The sequence below is a fragment of the Balaenoptera physalus genome (assembly GCF_965194825.1).
Source record: "Balaenoptera physalus genome assembly, chromosome: 1".
Classification (NCBI taxonomy): domain Eukaryota; kingdom Metazoa; phylum Chordata; class Mammalia; order Artiodactyla; family Balaenopteridae; genus Balaenoptera; species Balaenoptera physalus.
This window is the reverse complement of record NC_138882.1, coordinates 98217190-98236658: the sequence shown is the minus strand read 5'-3', so window position 1 is coordinate 98236658 and position 19469 is coordinate 98217190. Positions and strand designations below refer to the sequence as shown.

The following is a 19469-nucleotide window of genomic DNA, read 5'->3' as shown; positions in this document are numbered from 1 at the left end:
TAACGTGCTATACAAATAGTAGCTTTCCTTTCCTGCGCTTCTGGAAAGGCTTGGGGCTTCCCCAAGCACTCCTTATACACCACTCCTTATTCAGCCGTTTCTCAGGGTCCAGGGATGGGCTGAAATCTCAAGGGCAACAGAAGGGGGTGGGAATTTGCCTCTCTGCTCCCACTCCCAGGAGGGCCAGGCTTTACTACCTGTGCCTGGAGCAGCACTTTGCCAAGGAAGCAAACAGTTATGAGGCTGGGGACACGAGAAAAAAGGTCTTTATTGGCGGCATCTCTGGGGAACCTGCGGCCCCAGTGCCCGATCCATGCAGAATGTTACACTGAGGTCTTTGGGGGCAGTGAAGGAATGTCGGAAGGATTTCCTGGTCTTCTACCCCTGCCCCTCTCCTGCTGTCACCTCCAGCCCCAAAGCAGCACACGCACACATTCTCTCTCTCTCTCTGTCCAGGAACTCTCGCCTACCCCACCAGCCAGCCCCTAGCACAGCCTCGCCCAACTACAGGCCTGTCAGCTCTGCTCCAGACCCTCTGCTTCTTCTCCCTCCCTTCTCGGCGGAAGGGACTTGGAGTTAGGCTTTTGAAAGCCATATCACCCGGCCTCTTTCCCAGGGGGCCAGCACTGGGACCTGGCCCTTTTGGGTCAGTCAAATTTCTATCTCTAGGATTCAGACCCAAACCGCTGTGTTAACATCAAAGCCAGAGGGTGAGGATTCCAGGGCCTTGGGGCAGCTGGTGGAAGGATTCTCCCCTCGTCTGGGCTCCGAGGCACCTGGGAAGGGGCAATGTCCAGAGCCCTTGGAATGGCCCCGCTTCTTGCCCTTCTGCAAGCGTCCGGCTCTGGGCTCAGAGGCCGTGGGTGTCACCCATCCTGGCTTCTCCTTCAGCAGCCGGTCACGGTCAGGCCGCACACTACGCAAGAACTTCCTAAAGATGTTTGCTGTTAGGGCAAACCTGCGGCCCAGCTCCCGTGGCTGGCCCCTCCCTCCTTTGGGGGCTCCTGCCTCCCGGGTCTCACCCTTCTCCCCACCCTTCTCCAGTTCCGGCAAGTCCAGCCAGTTGCCCACCAGGTCCGCAAAAACGTTGTCACCTAACACCAGAGGCTGTCGATTCCGGCCCCGGGACATCAGCGTGGAGGTCCAGTCATCCGGTTCCACCAGCTCTGGCCCCCGCTGGGCACAGCTTTGGTGCTCTGGCAGCCGTGTCCTGGGCAGGGGAGCCAGATCCCTCCCACACACACTCCTAGGCGATGGAAGCTTGGCGCTGCTGCCCAGAGAGGGTTGGCTGGAGGGGGAGCAGCCCGCAGGCCTGGCAGGACCGCTGCCACCCTCCCACTGAGGGGGCTCGAGCTGTGTCCGGGGGCTTTCAGGGCAGCCTGGGGCAGGACCCCCTCCAGAGATCTCCAGCTGCTCCAGTGCTGTCTGCACCTGCAGGAGCTTCAGTTCTTGCAGCGCCCCCATCATGCAGTTCATCTGATCCTGCAAGCCATCGCCCACTTCCTTCATGGACATCTGCAGGGGAGAGAGCACAGGGCCTGTGAGCCAGGGCGAAGGGCTGTTCCCCAAACACACACTTCCAGGGTCATTCCAGCCTGCCACTGACCTCATCTCTGTACAGCCTAGTACAGTGCAGATCAGGGCTGGGAGAGGAGGAATTTTGACACGGATATGGTTGGATAAAGGAAATACTATTAATGGCAGCTGACTTGCTAAGACAAGCACCGTCCTAAGCTACATATATGTATACATATATGCATATGTATAAATTAATCTATATTTAATCTCCCCAACTACTCTATGAGGTAGTATTATTGTTCCTATTTTACAGATGAGGAAACTGAGGCACGTAAGTAACTTGCTCAAGATTACATAGATAGTAAGAGGTGGCGCTGAGATCAGTCTGACGGTATGGAAAGCTCCGGTGGCCATGTGTGTCCTTTGTGTCTGTGCCCTCTTCTTCTCCTGAGCCTCCCTGAGATGAGGATGATGAAGACAGTAACAATTTGTGAGTAGTTACCGTGTAACAGGAGTTGAGCTAAGTATTCTGTGCACATCATCTCAATGTAAACCCTAGGAGGTTGGTATTGTAATTCTCATGTTAACATATGCGTTAACCACGGTGAGGGTGAAGTAACTTGCCTGAGGTCACACAGCTCACGTCGCTGGGACTCAAACACAGGACATCTTACTCCAAATGCTAGAGTCCCAACCACCAAGCACTGCCTCAGGATGGCTGGGCAGTGGAGGAGGGTTGAGAGGGATGTTAGGGAAGGGGAGGAGCTCAGATTCCCTAAGAGAAAGGGAGGGTAGGCCTGGGGTTTCCTTTCACTGCTGTTCACATCTGGCAGGTCAGGAGACAGATAAGGAGCCACGAGGCTCCTGTTTGCTGAGAACCCTGCCCAGCTCTGCCCAGCCCTTCTCTCCCTTCCAGACACCTGTCCCCTCTCAGCTGCTCTCAAACTTGGCTCCAGTGCTCTTCCTGCCTTCTTGGCCCAACTGGCTCCGCTGTCCTAGCCAAGAGTGGGGACACTGGGGGCCAGTTCCCCAGCCCCTCTGTGGGTGTCTAAGGCCCAAGTCCCAGGTGCCAGCTGGAAGGGGCTAAGAGATTGACTTGGGTGAGGGCCGAGTTTGGAGGCTGGGCAGGGGATGCTTCGTCTGATAACATTCACGAGGTTCCCGTCCCCGGGCCCAAGCTGCCTTGGTTCCGCCAGCTCCCTCCCCAGATCTGCTCATGTTACAACGGCAAACCTCAGGCAGGGGGACCATCTGTTTCTTAAGCCCCTCAGAGACCCACCGGGATCATCTTACCTCCCAGCCTTGTCCTAACGCACAGAGCTAAGCCCACAGAGTGGAGGGGTGGAGGGCCTGGGAGGGCAGGCGCAGAGGCTCTGCAGCTCTGTGCTGGCAGCTGACCCTCTCAGGCTTTAGGGTCACACCCTCCCCTGCCAGCTCGGGCTTTGGTGGGGGTTACGGGCCAGCCCAGGCTCTCCTGAGCCAGCAGTGCTAACAGACAGTGGAGGACTGACCGTCCCTGAGGGCAAGGAAGCCGTTGCTGAGTGTAGGATTGCCCACACTCTGCACCTGCCCCAAGAAAGAGCAAGAAGAAGTGGTGGTTCGGGGCCTGACAGCCTGGGGTTTGCCAGGCTGCTGGGCAAGCATGCTCCATTTGAGTGGCAGCAGCAGCAGGAGACACAGCCTGTGGGGTGGCCGCGCTTGCTGACGGCCCCCTGCTCTGGCCTCTTTGGCTTCTACCTTCCTGACCCCTTCCTTTTGGAGGCAGCTCAGCCACAACTGGAAGACCCAGAGCAGAGTCAGGAGACTCTGAGCCCCAGACCAAACTCCTCAAGGTCCCTTCCCGGCAAACTGCTGCACTGACTCTCCTATTTCTGTCCCCTGCCTCATACCACTCACCCCAACCTGGAACCTCAGGGTCATATTTGGCTTTCCCACCCCACTGCCCGTTCCTGTCCCCAGATGCTGCACATCTGCCCTTCTCCCCCCTGCAATGCTGCAGAAGCCTCCTTGCAGGCCACCAAATCAGTCTTCCCGACACACACCTCCGACCTTGTCACTCGCCACTCAGAAGCATAATCTACTCCTATATACACCCCACGCTCCCATCAGAACCTCTTCTGTGATCCTTAAAACGCTCTTCCCTGTCGTCCTGCTACTCACAGCTCCTCTGTGCCTTTAAGTGCTGGGTCACTGATGAAACATTCATTGAGCATCTACTTCGTGGGGGCAGGGACTGAGATCTGCCCATCACTGTGTTGCCCCAGAGCCCGGCTAGCACCTCTGCACTTACTGCATAGCCATAAAACGTACACGGAGTACCGCTGAGCGCCCCAAATTGCTTGCTGCCCTCAGTAAGTCACCAGCCAGCGAGAAAGGGTCAGGAACGTTTCTCAAGGTTTCATTTCACCAAGAGGCACAGAGTCGGAGCTTGCCAGCTTCCTTCCAGAAGGCTAAACACAGCCCAGGTCACAGGCGGTGGGAGGAATGAAATGACCCCATTCAATCCCTTCCAGTATGGAAAAATCCTTAAGAAATAATGCCAACATTTTGTACCTTTTTAAAGTGAGAACGAATGTGTGGGTGTGTATGAATTCAGGGATGCCCATAAAACAGAGGCCGCGTTTAAGTAAATAAGAGCTGAAACTGCAGCCCTATGGAAACCGATAGTGCACTGGTTAAGATCTTGGGCTCTGGAGACAAACGGAACAGGGTTCAAATCCCAGCTCTGCCATGTAATAGCTGTGTGATCTGAGCAAGCTATTTAAATTCTGTTTTTTAATTTCTCCATTCTTGCTTTTTTTGGCCGCCCTGCACGGCTTGCGGGATCTTAGCTCCCCCACCAGGGATTGAATCTGGGCCACTGCAGTGAACGTGCCGCATCCTACGAACCACTAGACCGCCAGGGAACTCCAATTTCTCCATTCTTTAAAATGGGAATAAGAGTTCCTGCCTGGTCCAACTTTGGACAGATGAGACGAGGTAATGTGTGTTTACGCATGGCCTACAGGTGAATTTTGGCTGTTATCTTAAGACTTCCTGAGAACTTCCAGAACATTTCTTCCTCAGTGAACCTGAACACGCAGTAGTAATAGGATTCCGTTCACCTGTCGGGTCTGACTGAGGAGAAACGTCTCGTCTGGTCCCTTTTCCCACCCTGGCCCCGCACAGAGGAAGGAAAGGGAAGCCTCGCATCCTCCTGCCCACGGTCCAGCCAGATTCGGTCAGCCGGCCACAGAGCGCTGACCTTGGAGGGCAAGAAGGCAGCCGTGAGGGGGCTGAGGATGGAAGAAGGAAGCCCGAGTGTGGGAAACAGGGAGGCCAGGGAGTGGGGAGGCAGGAGCATCGGCTGGGGCCTGATGGAGAAGCAAGCTGCCTTTCCCAGCCCCGGGGGAGTGATGTCACCCAAGGAGAAAGAGCCAGAGGGCAGGCTGCTGTCTTCCCCAGAGCGTGGGACCTGCTCAGATCCCAAGGTTTCTCTTGCCGAGAGGGAGAAGAGAGAGCAACGTGGGGTGGGCACAAAGGAGAGGCGCCAAATCTGAGAAAATCCCGAGCTAGAAAGGAACACTAAATCCCATGCTGTAGGTGATGAGTTCCTCTCTGGCCTCCCAGAGCCTCAGGACGGCGCCAAGTCACACCCAACTTGCCCTCAGGGCTCAGGTGGAAAAGTCACAAGAAGGCCTAATTAGTTCTGATTAGTTTGAGTGCGAATGGCTCTAACAGGCACTACCCTCTTTCTCCACCCCAGCTCACACACACTCACACACGCTTGTACACACACGTGTGCACACAGGCACAGAGCTAGCCTGCTCCACCGCCAAGCACAACACCCGTGATAAGCGTATCCTAGAGACGGCTGTGCGAATCCCTTCTGAGAAAGGGCTCACCACCCTCCTTGCATCCACACCACCCCACAGTTCATCTCCCACGCCCAGCATCTTCTGGGCCTCCAAATGTCTCATTCTAAAAATTTTCTTCCTGGCAAACTTTAGTCTCTCCCACTGCAGTCTAAACCAGCCCCTGGCTTCCTCCCTGTGGTAGAGCTGGACGCCCCACTGGGCACCCTCTTAGGGTTTGTAAAGAGCCCCATGCTGTCCTGTGGAGACCTGGCCCACTCCAGCTGACTAACTCGGCCACTCCCCATGGGGCAGATTCACCAACCTTTTGTGCTCCGGATTCTGACTGTGAAATGATAACCGCTCACACGTGTGTGGCACTCGCTCTGTCTTCTACATGACCTTGTCGGATCCCCACAATTGCTCCGGGAGGCTGACGAGGCAGTTGGAGTTAATCCCACTTAATGGATTAGGAAGCTAGGGAGCTGAGAGGTTCGTTTTCTCCCTCAGTGTTTCCTAAACACGCTTCCCTAGACTTTCCTTCATGATTTCACCATATCTATATATCACCTAGTCTCCTACATAATACTCTACTTAAATCTGTTTATATAAATAAATGGATTTATATGGAAACTTATACGAAATGTATATCACTTGCCATAAACAGATGGTAACGCTTCCTATCTATCTATCTATCGAAAACTAAGTTTTTCATCTGAGTATCACCTGATGTCATGTTGAGCACCTCCAGTGGAAACACGGATCTATTGCCTGAGGTTCCGAGGCGGGTTAGTGGCAGGACTGGGACCCCATGCCTGGCCCTCTTACTCCAGGCCAGTGAGCTTTCCATGTCATCATAATCCCTGACTCTTCAGCCTCATGGGATTGTTGTGAGAAGAAACCAGGATAGTCAGTGGGACGTGCGAGGGCAATTATCATCACATAGGGAGGAAGAACATGAAGTCTTGGAGGGACTCCAAGACCCGATTCAGTTCACTTCCACTGAAGGTGTTTCTTCACTGACTCATCTGAAGGGGGAAGATGCTGCTGGGAAGCCAAATCCCACCATCCTGGCCCTGAGCCCTCCGCGGGGTGGTGAGCTGCCCATGGACAGCGCCCCTTCATGGCACTCGCTGGGCCCTTTGTGGTTTGGGAGGAGTAAGGATGGGAAAATGTGACACCAGCATCCTCGGCAACCTTCCCAAGCCCTCTCCTAGGCCCCTGACTGATCCCACAGCTGTGCCCTCCATCCATCCATCTCACGCCCTCTCCCAGCTCAGTCAGAATCCTTTGACACAGGCTCCAGTTTTGCCCATGGACCTGGCAGTATGCCCTGCCTCGCTCCCCCCACCCCCATTACTCACAAGATCCCCACACAGTTCCTTTCAGCCCCTCTGGAAGCTAGAAGGAGGTCCAGGGCCGGAAATGGGAAAAGCCCAGCTTTTGCCAAGTGGCCCATTCTCCAGCTCCGTGAATAGGGACCTTCACAGCCCCCTGCTCTTGGCTGGAACTCTCAACAGGAAGGTAAGGTAGAAACTGTGCCAAGAGCCGGAGGAGGGAGGAGGGTAAAGAAAGGAGGAAGTGTGAAATGGATGAGCCCACTCTCCCCACTGGACAATCTACTGGGGGCCATGTGCTTGGGCAAGAGGCAGACAGACGGAGAGAGGGGCCCAGTCTCGGCCCTGCAGGGAGCTTGCCTCGCAGCCTCACCTCTCCCCTGTCCAGCTTTAGCCCCTCTCCAATGCAGCCAGTCAACCAAGTTCCTTGGGCATCCAAGGGACCTCAAAGAGTTACCTTCTTTTTCTCCTTTGTGATTCAGGCCTTCATACTCTCCTGTGTGGACTCTTGTAATAACCTTCTACCTCATCTTCCTGCCTCAGTTCCCTCCCTGCCCCCATCTCCACCCCCTACCACCTCCTAGATCCCAGGGCACGTCTCTAACCACGCTGCTCTGCAATGCATATGGAAAAGGTCAGACTCTTTAGCATGGCATTCAACCCCACCCACCCCTTCTGCTCTCAACAGCTCTTTCGGCACTGTTGCCCACTCTTTTTCTGCATATAGCCTATGTTCTAGCCATAATCCAGTGAGTCTTCAAATGTCCCCTCTAGACAGTCTTCAAACACCCCCATTACTTCCATCTCTGCACGTTTTGGTCATGTCGTTTCATCATCTGCCTGAAATGCTCTTTTTCTCCTGTTACCGTCCTTATTTATCCCTCGAGGTGTGGTTCAAATGCTACCACTTCCATGAAACCTTCCCTGATCCCCTAGCTGGAGGTAATTCCTCCCTCTCAGGGCACTGAATGTGTGCCTCTCATCTAGTATGTATCCTCCGTTTCTGTACAAGACATTTGCATGCATATACTGGCTAAGAGTGTGAGATCTGCAGTCAGACTGGCTGGGTTTGAATCGTAGCTCTGCCACTTATCAGCTCTATACCTTGGCCAAGTCACTTAACCTCCCCATGTCTCATTTATAAAATGGGAATAATGGAAGTACAACTTCTTAGTGTTGCTTTGGCAATTGACATAATACCTGAGATATCTGACATATCAATAACTGTTAACATCAATATATATTGTTATTATTATCACTCCTATTAAACTCTAAGTTCCCTGAAGGCAGGATCAGTGTCTGTTTATATTTGTAACCACAGTACTAGTGCCTGGCAAAGTGCTTTAAACATAGTATGAACTCACTGTGTTCTGTGAACAAATGACACATGCACACCAGTCTGATCAGTTCATCATTGTGAGTTTACCAAGTGCTTACAACACATTAGGTACTGTGTTATGTGCTAGGGACATACAGCTGAGGAGGCACTTGACATAATCTTCACAGTAGCTGTATAAAGTAGGTAATTTTAAAACCCCATTTTACAGATGAGAAAGCTAAGGCACAGAGACGTCAAATAATCTGCCAGGGTCACACAGAGCCAGGTTTTGAGTTCAAGTTGGCCTGACCCCAAATCCTGTGCTCCATGCTCTTCCCACTGACTACAGCACCCCACATTGTCGAAGCCAAAGTCCTCTTCACTCTAGCTCTAAACATCAAGGGAGACCACATTATGAGATCCTTTGCAGAAGCTTTTTTCTGCCTCAGGAAACTTGCTCTTTTGCCCCAAGAGCTGAAGGCTGTTCCTAATGTATCTCCTCTATCACCTTCTTATCTCCTCCTTATTTTGCCTTTATGCTCTGGTCCTCCTCCATGTACCAGAATCTCCTGAATTTGTGGCCACTAGTGGCTAGATAATTGCCTTCTAGGAACACCAAGTTGTTCTAGAAGGACCTTCCCCAGCCTGAGAGAAGTCTCTCTGCTGCTTCACCATGCCTCAGCTAGGATCGACATTAAAGGAGCTGGTTCCTTCAACCTCCTCCTCCTCCAGGAAGCCTTCCCACCCTGGCTGTACTTTACTCAGCCTTTATGCACTCTGTTTGCTCTACACTGATCTGAACTCATGAGCAACACCCTGTGAGCATCTTACATCTGCTTCCTCTGTGTGCCTATGTCTACCCCATTTGTTGGAAGCCCTCAAGGGAGCAGTGTATAAGGAACAGCTGGTCCCAAGGCCTGTGTTCAGGCAGGGACCCTCTTTGGCTGCTGGAGGGGGGAGAGATATATGCCCTACTGAGTAGTTGCAGCCCTGACCCCCTCGTCCTTATGAAGAAGTGTGTCAGCTGCTGCTACTCTCCTGCTACATTTCAGCCCTGAAACCAGATCCCTGTCCTCTTCCAAACAGAGGAGAAGGGCCAGTTCTCCAGACATCAACCTAATTGAGCCAGGATCCCCCAATTCTCAGCCTCCCTCCAGGGCTCACTTGTTACAATGCAAATTTTCTGCTTCAGGAAATTGGGAAATTCTGCTACTTTGGTTTTCAAGATCAGACTCTTCTTGTCTAGATTTTCTGGGCCAAGGGCAGGACCAGGAGGCAGGAGAGGAGTGCACAACACCCTCGACAAAGATAATTTCACAACTCCTGAATGTTTCTTTTTCTAGCAGCTTTAACCCACAGTGTCTGTAGGACGTATGCTTCTTGAAGGGAATTTAACGGCATAAATGAATGTAGAACTTGACTAGTATTACATGAGTGCCATTCCCGGGCACACACTAACTTAGGGCAAAGCCAAGCAACACACAGTCTTCCTGGGTGGCAGGGAAGATTCTGTCTGGGATGAACACACACACACACACACACACACTTCAAGCTCATGACACATACTGACTATAAGCCTTTCCCACCGCATTGCAGACCCAGGGGATAAACAAGCCAACACCTTCCTAACCCAGGCACAACCAAGCTGTGTTGAATTCAAACCCCAAAGTCCTTAGAGGAGCCAAAAGGCTGAGCCTGAGCTAACTCAGCTCCACTTTCTCCTTCCCTCCATTGGGAAAACAGAGTCACTGAGATTTGGCTCGGCTACCTAAGCACTGGGCTGAGGTGTCAGGGAGTGAACAAGACTCTAATAGCTCTGCCTGTCACTCTGCTCTGTCTCCTTTCTGGGCAGACTGGCACTGGGGAGGGGGCGGAACACCATGGGTGGAGGGAGGGTGCAGAGCTCTCCCATCTGAGTGTCATTCTGGGCCCCAGGCCAGGCATTTGGCTTCCTCTCCAAGAGAGTCAAAGGCTGAAGCTGCTCAGACAAAGGGCCAAATGAAAGCTAATGGGGAGCTGGGTGACTTCAGCCTCTCCCCTTCCTCCTTCCGGGGACTGGGGCTCAAGTCCTTGGCAGGAGAGCGTGCAAATCAAGACCTGGAGCTCAGCTCCGTGCAGATTCCTATTGCCTTTTTTATTCTCCTGGCGTCCACAGACTGTCTTCCCCCCCTCACCACCTCCCACCTAAGGTGCTGTAAAAAATGCAAATCAGTAGGATTTTAAAATTCAAGCCCATGCCAGGAACACCCACAAATCCTCTATTAAGGCAGATCCTGAGGTGGGTGGTGTGGTCCCAGATTCCAAGCAAAAAAAAGAGGATTCTGTTAGATTCTTTTCTCAACATGGCCCTTGGACTTCAGACATTATCTGTGGTAACCTTGACCTTTCTTTCTGGTATTGGACAAGTGAATGGGACAAGTCAGAATCATGTGTGGGCTGGGGCCAGCCATCCCAAACTGACATGGAAAGCATGAGAAAATGAGTATGGGAAAGGACATGATGGAGACTCTTCTGTCCCTCATCTAAGAAGCATTCCTCTGGGTAACGTTCCCATCTGAGTGTCACCACCAAAAGGGCTTGGGGAGGAAGTCCCAGAGAAGTGACCATTGACCTGAGAAGGCAGGCCCCTGAGTGGGACAGACAGAAAGAGTGTCTGGGCCACTTGACCAGGAAGCATCAATGAGAACACCTGCTGCTACAAGCTCCCCCTCCCCCCAAGCTGGCCCCCGTTAAGGCTGCCAAGTTCCCTCCCCAGCGGGAAGAGTGGAGAGTTTGCAGGCAGGAGTGGGAGAGGCTGTCACGGAATCTGGAGAGCCATGGGCTGGCACTTTTTGGATCCAGGTCTGCTGTTGTCAGCCTGGGTGCCCCTGGCCCTGAAAAGTAAGAAGAAAGAGGAGAGAAAAGTGAGACCGAAAAGAGGTCGACTCCAAGAGAAACAAACTAAAAGGGACAAAAAGAGGCAGAGGCAAAGCCCCAGGAGAGCCTGGTTGACAGAGACGGCTGTGGCGGCCCAGGTGGGGGACGTGCATAATATCTGTCTGAATTCTGGTGGTGGATAGAACAAGAGAGGTGGCAGGTGGGAGGGGGAGGGATATTAAGTCAGTGAAAAGCAATGCGCCTCCCACAACAGAGTTTCGGCAGGCGCCGCTCTCCCAACTTGGGCGATTTCCACGCCCCGCCGCCCAACCCCCCCGACCCCCAGACTGTGCCACTTCTCCTGGCCCCCGCACCTCGGCCTCTGCACGCTCCCTCCTCGTTCCCCCAGCCCAGACCCCTGACATCTGGCTGGGCCTCCGCACTCCCGCTCGCGAGCTGCCAGGCGGCGCCCGTCCTCCCGCGCCGGACCCGCCCCCGCCGGTCCAGCTGCCAGCCCCCTCCCCGCTGGCAGGCAAGTCCGGGCAGACAGCCGGCAGGGCCTGCCCCTGCAGCCGCGCCAGCCCTGCCAAGCCCGGCCGCCACGGCTAGGGGGGTGGGGGGTGCCCGGAGGTGCCAGTTCCCCTCGAGCGAGCAGTCCCTGGCCGACCTCCTGCCCCGGGCAGGGTTGGGGCCACGCACCCTCCTCCCGGCGCCCCGCGCAGCCCCAGCTGCCCGGCAGCCGCGTCCCGCTCTTTCCGTGCGGGCGCGCGCGCGTCCCACCGCGTCTCGGGTGCGCCTTCTTTGCTCCCTCGGGTCTCTGGGCACATTTCGGTCTGGGCTTGCTTGGCTCTCTCCGTCTCTCTCACTCGTTCGTGCCTGCCTCCCTCTCACACAAGTCACTGCTCCAAGTTTCCTCGGGGTCCCTTTCCCTCAGGACAGGCCCTGTCCCCCGCCTGCTCGCCGTGTGCCCTCCTCTCCTCTCTGGGTCTCCGCCCCGCGCGCGTCGCGGTCCCGGGGTCCGGGTGGAGGCCAGGTACCCGTCGTGGCGGAGCAGCCCTCCCAGCCCCTGGCGCCCGCTCCGCTCTTACCAGCTCCTGTTTGAGGCGGCGCAAATAGCAGTCCATTTCCCTGCTCTTCTTCCTCATGCGCCTATTGGCCGGGCTCGGCTCCACGAGAGAGTCCCAGGATGAGAACACCGGTCCCACCGAAACCGCGCTCGGCCGTCTCCCGGCCCCAGCGCTCCGCGCCTCTCGCAGCGCCGAGCCGAGCCTCTGCTCCCAGGTCTGGACTTGGAGCCGCTTCTCGGCTACTCGCGGCGCGCAGTCCGTGCTGGGGGCGGAGGGAAAAGTGGGACAGCCTATGAGAATGCAGGAGGGATGCCTTCAGCCAATGAGAAGAACGCACGGGGGGCGCGGGCTGGGCTGCAGTGGGTGGGCCCTGGAGAGGGTGTGTGCACCAGGCGAGGGCCTCCGCTCCTGGGGGGTTGACATGGGGGACTCCTACCTGGTCCTGTCCGGTGTGGCGGCGGGTATCGTGACGCCAGACTGTACCGACGTCCCCCAACAAAGCACGTGACCCCCAGAGAGAGCCCCGTCTAACGGATGGGCACTGGGTAGCGGTCTCGGAAGAAGCTGAGTGCCTCAGTGTCAACACTGTTTCCCAAACTCCGATCAGAAAAGGAACACCCTCCACCCCAAATGCCGCTCGGCAGCTCTTTTGAATTCTGAAGTGTTAAAAAAAGTGGACTCTGGAAGTGTGGGTCTACCTCACCTTCCGGTCTACTCCTCACCCCTGGAGCGGAGGAGCCGCCGCTCAGTCCGTTCACGTATTTAACACGAAGCAATGGAGGCTCTGCTGTACTCCCTGCAGGGTTATAGGTCTCCGGTTACTGAATAAGACAGGCTAGGTCTCTGGTCTCAAGAACGTACAAGGGGCGGCGGAAGGGAAGGGGATAAGACAGACAGGTAAAAAAATAAAAATTAGACACCATAATTTCAGGTAATGATTCTTCATGAAAACATAAAATAGGGTAATGGGATGGGGGCTACCTTCAATAGGGTGGGCAGGGGTGGAGGAGCCGGCCTTTCTCTCCCCCAGTACTCCGGCGGCGTCAGTTATCCTAATTCTTGCTCTGATCACTTGCGAAGCTCTCTGTAAGGTCGGGGGAGGGAGAGAGGACTTAAAGATGCTAACATTCTATTCAACAGACGCGGCCCATGCCCCGGAGGTGTGCGAGCTCCAGCCAGGCCCTGGGCGATGGACCCGAGAGGGGCCGCAGGCCTGCCCGGGCGCTCCTCCCAGCCGAACCCAGGACCCCCAACGCCGGCCTCCGCGTGCGTCGGGGCTGCGGTTCTCACCCGGTGCCCAGGCTCCCTGCAACACGGCCTGGCCCGCGCGGGGGCGGTGTTGCGGGGCCCGAGAGTAATTAGCGCAATTAGCGACTTGTTGTTTCAAGGTAATTAATGAGGGAAAGTTTGCCCCAGGCAGAATTTAGGGATCTCCGAATGAGACAACCGTGAAGACGCGAGAGAAGGGGCAAAGAAAGGCAGAAACTTCGGCCATTCCGATCCGTGTCAGGAAAGAGCGCCACCTGTGTTTACCATGGAGAGGTGAGAGCGAAGGAGGGAGGGAGGATAAAAATGAACGTCTTCAGAAATGAAGACTTTGCAGAGTCCAGTCGGATGGCCTCCACTTAGCCCCGGGTTCTCAATTTTAGTGGATCTTGCCTAGGGCTCTCGGCCTAGCCCTGACTGCCCCCTTTGGATGAAGCTGGGCAGCGGTAGCCGCTATAGAGAAAAGGAAAAGGCACACAGGTCGGTCAGAACCCAGTCCGAAGCCTGTGTCTCGGTGGCCGCTCGCCAACTCAGGTGGCCTCGCTCCCTTCGAGATCGCGGCACAGGATCCCGCGTGGGTCAGAAAAGCCGACGGCCGCGGGATGGAGCTGAGAATCTGCTCCCGCGTTTCCAACGCCCGCTGGGAGAGCCCGAAAATGCATTTCCTGCTGCTCTCCCAGGCCGGCCACCGCCCGTGGCGAGTCCGGCCCGCTGGTCCACTCAGCGTTGCAGAGCCCGGCCCCCGGCTTCCTGGCAGTTGTGAATCGAGATCCCCAAGGGGCCCCTTTGGGTAGGACACGAGGAGAGTTCAGAGTGGGAGCCATTCCCAAGGATGGGGCTGAGGTCTCCAGCCCAGGTGAACCAGTTTTTGAGTTGAATCCTCTGGGACTTCCCGTTAACATATAGTTCACGGAGGAAGCTTGATGCGGGGAGAAACACCACAAAAGAGCTCCTCAACCCGGAGGGCCGGTGCTTTGCTGTCCAGCACCCAACAGCAGTGGCGGGTATAGGAGGCACTGAGTCTGCGGGTGTGTGGTTGAAATAGTATTGGGAGTCAAGTTTCAGGCCTAATTTTCTCCATGCCTGCGAGCTCAAGGACTGGAATCCTCTTGGAAGTTAGTAGAAGAGCAGCTATGGTTAAAACTCCCAGAGATGCAGGCTGATGTCTTCACAAGAATTTAGGACCGGGTGATTAGGCCTTCTAGAGTATTGACAACACGGTATGACCTTGCACAGATGCTTTCCTTTTACTGGCCTCAGTTTCCCTTGCTATAGTTTAAACCTATGTGAATCTTAACACTTTTATATGCCTTACAAAACTCTATTTTGACAATGATCTGTGAAGTAGTCAGGACAAGGGGAATCCATCTTAGAGATGAAGAATATATTGTTAGCAAAGCCAAAGATTGCATTCTACCCACTTTTAAGGTCAAGGATATGGCAAGAAAAAAAAACTGATGACCATAATCTCAGTGCAGTGCTTGAAAGAGACAGGTCCCAGCCAAGTCAGAAGTGCTATTACCGTGTGGTTCCCACAGGACTTTGGAGGACAATTACTGTCAAACTCTGGAGTGCTTTTATGATGCTGGGCCACTGCAACTTTCTTGCTCCCCTGCCTCTGAGAAGGCCAACATTACACCAGGGTGTGTGGAGCCATCTCTCTTACCTGGTTTCTGAAGAGATAGCTCTGTCTTCCACCTTTTCTTTTTCTTAAGTGGTAGAGAATAAAGCCTGTTGCCATGGTTGTATAAACAGGGATAAATACTCTTGGGCTGAGGATGGGGGTGGGGGTTAGGGGATGATTCACTTTTGCTGAAGAGGAGTCAAATGGTTCACCCTCCTCCCTCCTGCCCCGCAACACTCAGCCTGGGGGGAAGATGAGATTACCTCATTTGAAAGTAAAGAATAAATCAAAGGTCTTGAGATTGGATGTGAACTTACTTTCTCAAAGCCGTCTAGAGCTGGAGTGGAACCCTCAGAAGCATCTCAGCTTTGCCCCTTGCTGGTGGGGATAAGTGTATTGTGGGTACTTTTCTTGAGGTGCAGCTCCTGGAAACGGTGCCTAAAGGTGTCAGACTCTTGTGGTTTGCCCAGTCTAGTCAGGGAAGGTGGTCCCCTCTGCCCTACTGCCAGAGCCTGAAGGTCCTGGCACCGATGACTGAGCTCAAAGGGAGAGGCAGAACCAGTTGTATCCCAACGGAACTCAGATCCTAAACTAAACAATGGAAACACTGCCATTCTCCTGGCTCCAGATCCTATGGTTCCCACCTGGACATCCCAACCCACCAAGTCCTAGCCTGCTCTGGATGAGGCACCCCTGGCTAAGGCAATGACCATCTCATCTCCACTGGCAACAGAAGATCTGAGGAGCTCATCCTGATAACCTGATGTGAGGAGAGAGATACGTGGCCACACACAGTCTGGAAACCTCATCATAACATCACCCTCCCAAGGGTGGGTCCGTGTCCCCATTGCCCTCATGCCGCCCCCCCCCCCGTGACTGCCAACAGCCATTATCCCAATCCCCGTCCCCGCTCCCCCCACACCTCCCGAGCATCAACAGGAAAGGCTGACCCTAGAGATAAACACGTGCTGTTGGAATGTGTTCAGATATCACTGCAGAGCTGTTTCTCTCCAGGCAGAGGACCTCTCCTGGCAGGCAGGCCCAGAGGTGCTGAGCAGAGACTGCGTGTCTGGTGTGAAACACTGGGATGGTGGGGGAGGAATTGGACAGAAGCCTAACTCTTCTTAGAATAATCTAACTCAGCTTTCATGATATCTTCCTCTGTCCACCTTAGGCGGAGGCCTGGGCTCCTCTGCTTCTTACAATCCCAACACCAGGAGAGACAGCAGAGAGACGAAGTGGTCTACATGTTGGGAGCCCTCTCGGTTCCAAAAGAAAGATTCCCTTTGGTGTTTAAGGGAAAACTCTTCTGACAGGGTGGTGGAATCAAAGACTCAGTCATAGGAAGCTCATTAGCTTTCGGTGTCCTCAAACGTAGAGTATCATTCTCCTCACTTTCAGATAGAGCAACTGAGGTCCAAAGAGATGGGTCTGAAAGGTGTTATAATAAAGTCTCCCTGTTTCCAAGGTAACCTCTTTCTACTGCCCTCCTCTGCGGAAAGCAGCAGGCATGTGGATTACTGAGATGATGAGCCGTTGAAGGGGAGAGTCCCAGCACTTCCCCATCCGCAGAATGGCCAACACTCTTGCATACCGTGTTATCTTAGATACCACACTCACAGCCGTCACTTCTTTACAAAGTCCCTGGGCTGCAAGACCAGTTATGCAGGTGCTAAAACTTTTTGGAGAGGGACAGAAGGAAGGTGTTGGAGGAAGCAGTAGCAGGATAGTAGTCTGAGAAAACTTCATGAATGAATGGATTATTTCACCTGAACAATTCAGAGGAATTGTAAGTGCAAAATTAGACTAGTCTGAAGAGTGAGCAGTTAGTCTATGGGCTGCTACCAACCCCTATTTGGAATTATCTGCAGCTATGGGCCTGTGCTTATGGTGCCTAAGCGATGGTCTCATTGCTACTGGGAAGTAAACATTTCCATTTTGCAAACATTTGCTGGAAACGCAAGTATTTTTCAACTGCAAAGAACACCTGAAGAATGTCAGGGCACAGCTAGGGGATATACTTATGGAATTTCTGCACATTAATGCTGGTTGATGCAAACTGCACTGAGAAGGAAAGTGACTTGCTCCCTGCACTCCCCTGGGGATATCCTGCCACATCTGCCTCCCTGGAGGCCCAGCGCTGACTTCCCCGTAACATCACCATGGCCTGCAACTCAGGGCAAAAGCTGATTTTATTACACACTATTTGGTCATCTCCACCAGCTTCTGGTAGCTGTAAGCAAGTACCAGGCATTGGCAGCCTGCCAGGGGGAGAGTTGTCAGCAAGAGAGAAAGAAGGCTACCTGCTTCTCCCACTGAGGCCACGGGGTAAGTAGAAAAAGAGGTCAGTTTCAGGTTTGGCTTCCTGTGCATATTTGCTTCCACCAGGCTGGCTCCTAAGTCTCTTCTTGGTCTTTTGCAGGTGCCAGAGAACTGTTATAACACCTTTCAGACACCGGCCCTCTCTGATCATGACCCTGAGGGGAGCCAGTGCTGAGGGTGACAGCTGCTTCTGTGAGGGCTTCTGCTTGACCAGAGCCCTGGGGTTTTGTGGGGTGTGAGTGGGGTGGGCAGTGACGCGCAGCAGCAGCAGTCTGTACCAAGAGACAGCCTCCAGTTCCCAGAGCGGAGAGGCAATGAGGCCAAGAAACACCGCCATCATTTAACAAATGAAGATGCACATTGCCGAACAGGAGCTGAACACGCAAAGGAGTTTGGGTTTTGTACTGCCCTCCCTCCTCCCTGCATTTGGACAGGTTTTCTCTGCTGTGATTATTCCTCATGAATCATCATCCATAGAAAGTGACTGAGGCAATGGAGAGTGAATAATGAATCCCCCAAATGGTCTTTTGTGTCTCTGCCTGGAGGGTTTTGGAAATAACTTGCATTTTAATCTCTCTGACTTAGAATCATAGAATTTGGGAGCTGTAAAGGACCTTACAGATAATCAGGGAATTGTGACCTCATGGAGAGACTAGAAGTCAAGCTCTGTGGGTCTGAACCTCCAGTCTGTCACTGAAAATAGAGCTAGCTAACATTTATTGAAGGCTTTCCTTGTGTCAGGCACTCATCTGTTCTTCCCAGACCCTCGGAGGCAGGGCTCCTATTGCCTCTGTTCCGCAGATGAGGAAGGGGATGAGGAGCCAGAACTCCCCTCGGTTCACACAGAGGCTCTGGCTTCAGAACCCATGCCTTCTGTCACTCCAAGGACTCACCATGTGGACTTGAACAAGTAATTTAACCTCGTTGTGTCTCAGTTTGCTCCTCTGTGATCTCTAAGTCTGACAGTCTACATTTCACACCCAAGCGTATGACTTTACAAGTTAGGAGAGTGCAGCCCAGAAATGTTAAGTGATTTGCCCTAAGTCACCCAGGTTGCTAATGGCAGAATCAGCAAAGGAACTCAGATCCAGTGATCTTCCCTCCCCTGTCCCTCCCACCCTTCCCCTACTCCCCGCCAAGACCTCTTTCCCCTCCATCACACTTTGGTAGGTGTTTCTAGAGGAATCCAACTCCTTGCCTTAGAGATCTCTTCTATGATTTCAGATCGATGGGTTGGACATGTTGGGTTTGGGTGCGGCCAGTCACAACACCAACGGTGAGTTCAGGAAGCTGGTGATATTTGTCCAAGTACCTTCGACCTATCTGCCTGCCTGCTCTTTTTCAGGTCAAGAGTGGTGATGAAAGCCATGAGGGAAGAGCATGGCAATGCCATGTCTGGTGTGGCCCATACATACTCTCCCCTGGTGGGTGCTGTTTCCAGTTGTTTGTCCTCATCAAGCAAATGTTACCACCTTGTGCCGGCTCTCTCTCTCAGCTTCCTTCATGGTGGCAGTGGTTGAAAGTCTGCTCCTCTCTCCCCTTCCCTCTGTCCTTTGTTCTCCCTGTCCCAGGTTCTGATCATTAATTGGCGTGTGATGAGTGTGCCTTGGAGGAGGTAGGGGTCAACAGGGTCTCCAGTAATCACTATGCACCGTCTTTGCCAGCCTCCCCATCCCAGTGTCTTCCCTACGGAAAATAGATTGGAAAAGGGTGGAGGTGTCAATAAACAAATCATTGGAGTGCATGGAAAGTGAGAACAAGGGAATCCTGGGTGAGGCATTACTCTATTCACAACGGCACTGGGTACCCATGCATGTGTGTGAGTGTGTGTGTGGCTCACACACTCTGAAATGAGCTCTCACCCACTGGTGAGTGGAAAATTAGCTTTGGCAGGTGAGGAACTGGGTGACAGGTGAGGAAGCCAGCAGGGTATCGGTGTTATCTGTCTCCTATTGCTGTTTGCTGGTGTTGCTAACAATATCTCACCCACCCCCTTCCCCTCCCCTAACTTGTAATTAGGTGGAGTGGAAATGACTCGGGAGGGCTTGGGCAGGTGGGAGAGTGATATGAGTACATTAGAATGGCCTCGTGACCTTTAGAAGCCAGCCGTGTGCTTTGCAGGTGGGCTGCCCCAAGCCAGGTGGGAACTGGCATTTTCCTGATGGCCCACGAAGCAAACTGTGTGGTTTACATTTCTCTGGTGGGTGGGAGAAGAGATGGCAGTCCAGGGACTAAGTCCTGGGAAGTTCCGCCAAATGGCTTAAGCTGGAGGTGAAGTGAGCCAGGACGGGCAGGTGGGAGACCTGGGGGTCTTAGACTGGCTCTGCT

At 53.6% G+C, this 19469-nt stretch overlaps 1 protein-coding gene and 1 pseudogene across 2 annotated transcripts in view; one reads left to right on the top strand and one right to left on the bottom strand.

The window, feature by feature from the left end:
• The window catches only part of LOC309645959 (proteasome subunit alpha type-3 pseudogene), a 452949-nt pseudogene that overhangs the window by 395724 nt on the left and 37756 nt on the right, over window positions 1–19469 (top strand). The gene's annotated exons all lie outside the window — the stretch shown is intronic.
• Window positions 249–12976, bottom strand: INKA2 (inka box actin regulator 2). Its single transcript, XM_082431747.1, has 3 exons — window positions 12633–12976; window positions 11951–12191; window positions 249–1515 (listed from the first exon to the last, which is right to left on the bottom strand). The coding sequence occupies exons 2-3, from the start codon at window positions 12005–12007 to the stop codon at window positions 673–675; spliced, it is 900 nt and encodes a 299-aa protein (XP_082287873.1). The 5' UTR covers window positions 12008–12191; window positions 12633–12976; the 3' UTR covers window positions 249–672.

What these genes read in the sequence shown, in the direction of transcription:
- INKA2 (XM_082431747.1), bottom strand. Translation starts at nt 12,007, where the DNA reads ATGAGGAAGAAGAGCAGGGAAATGGACTGCTATTTGCGCCGCCTCAAA. An exon ending in GCCGCCTCAAACAGGAGCTG is followed by an intron (nt 1,516 to 11,950) that starts GTAAGAGCGGAG and finishes TCTCCCCTGCAG; the next exon opens with ATGTCCATGAAGGAAGTGGG.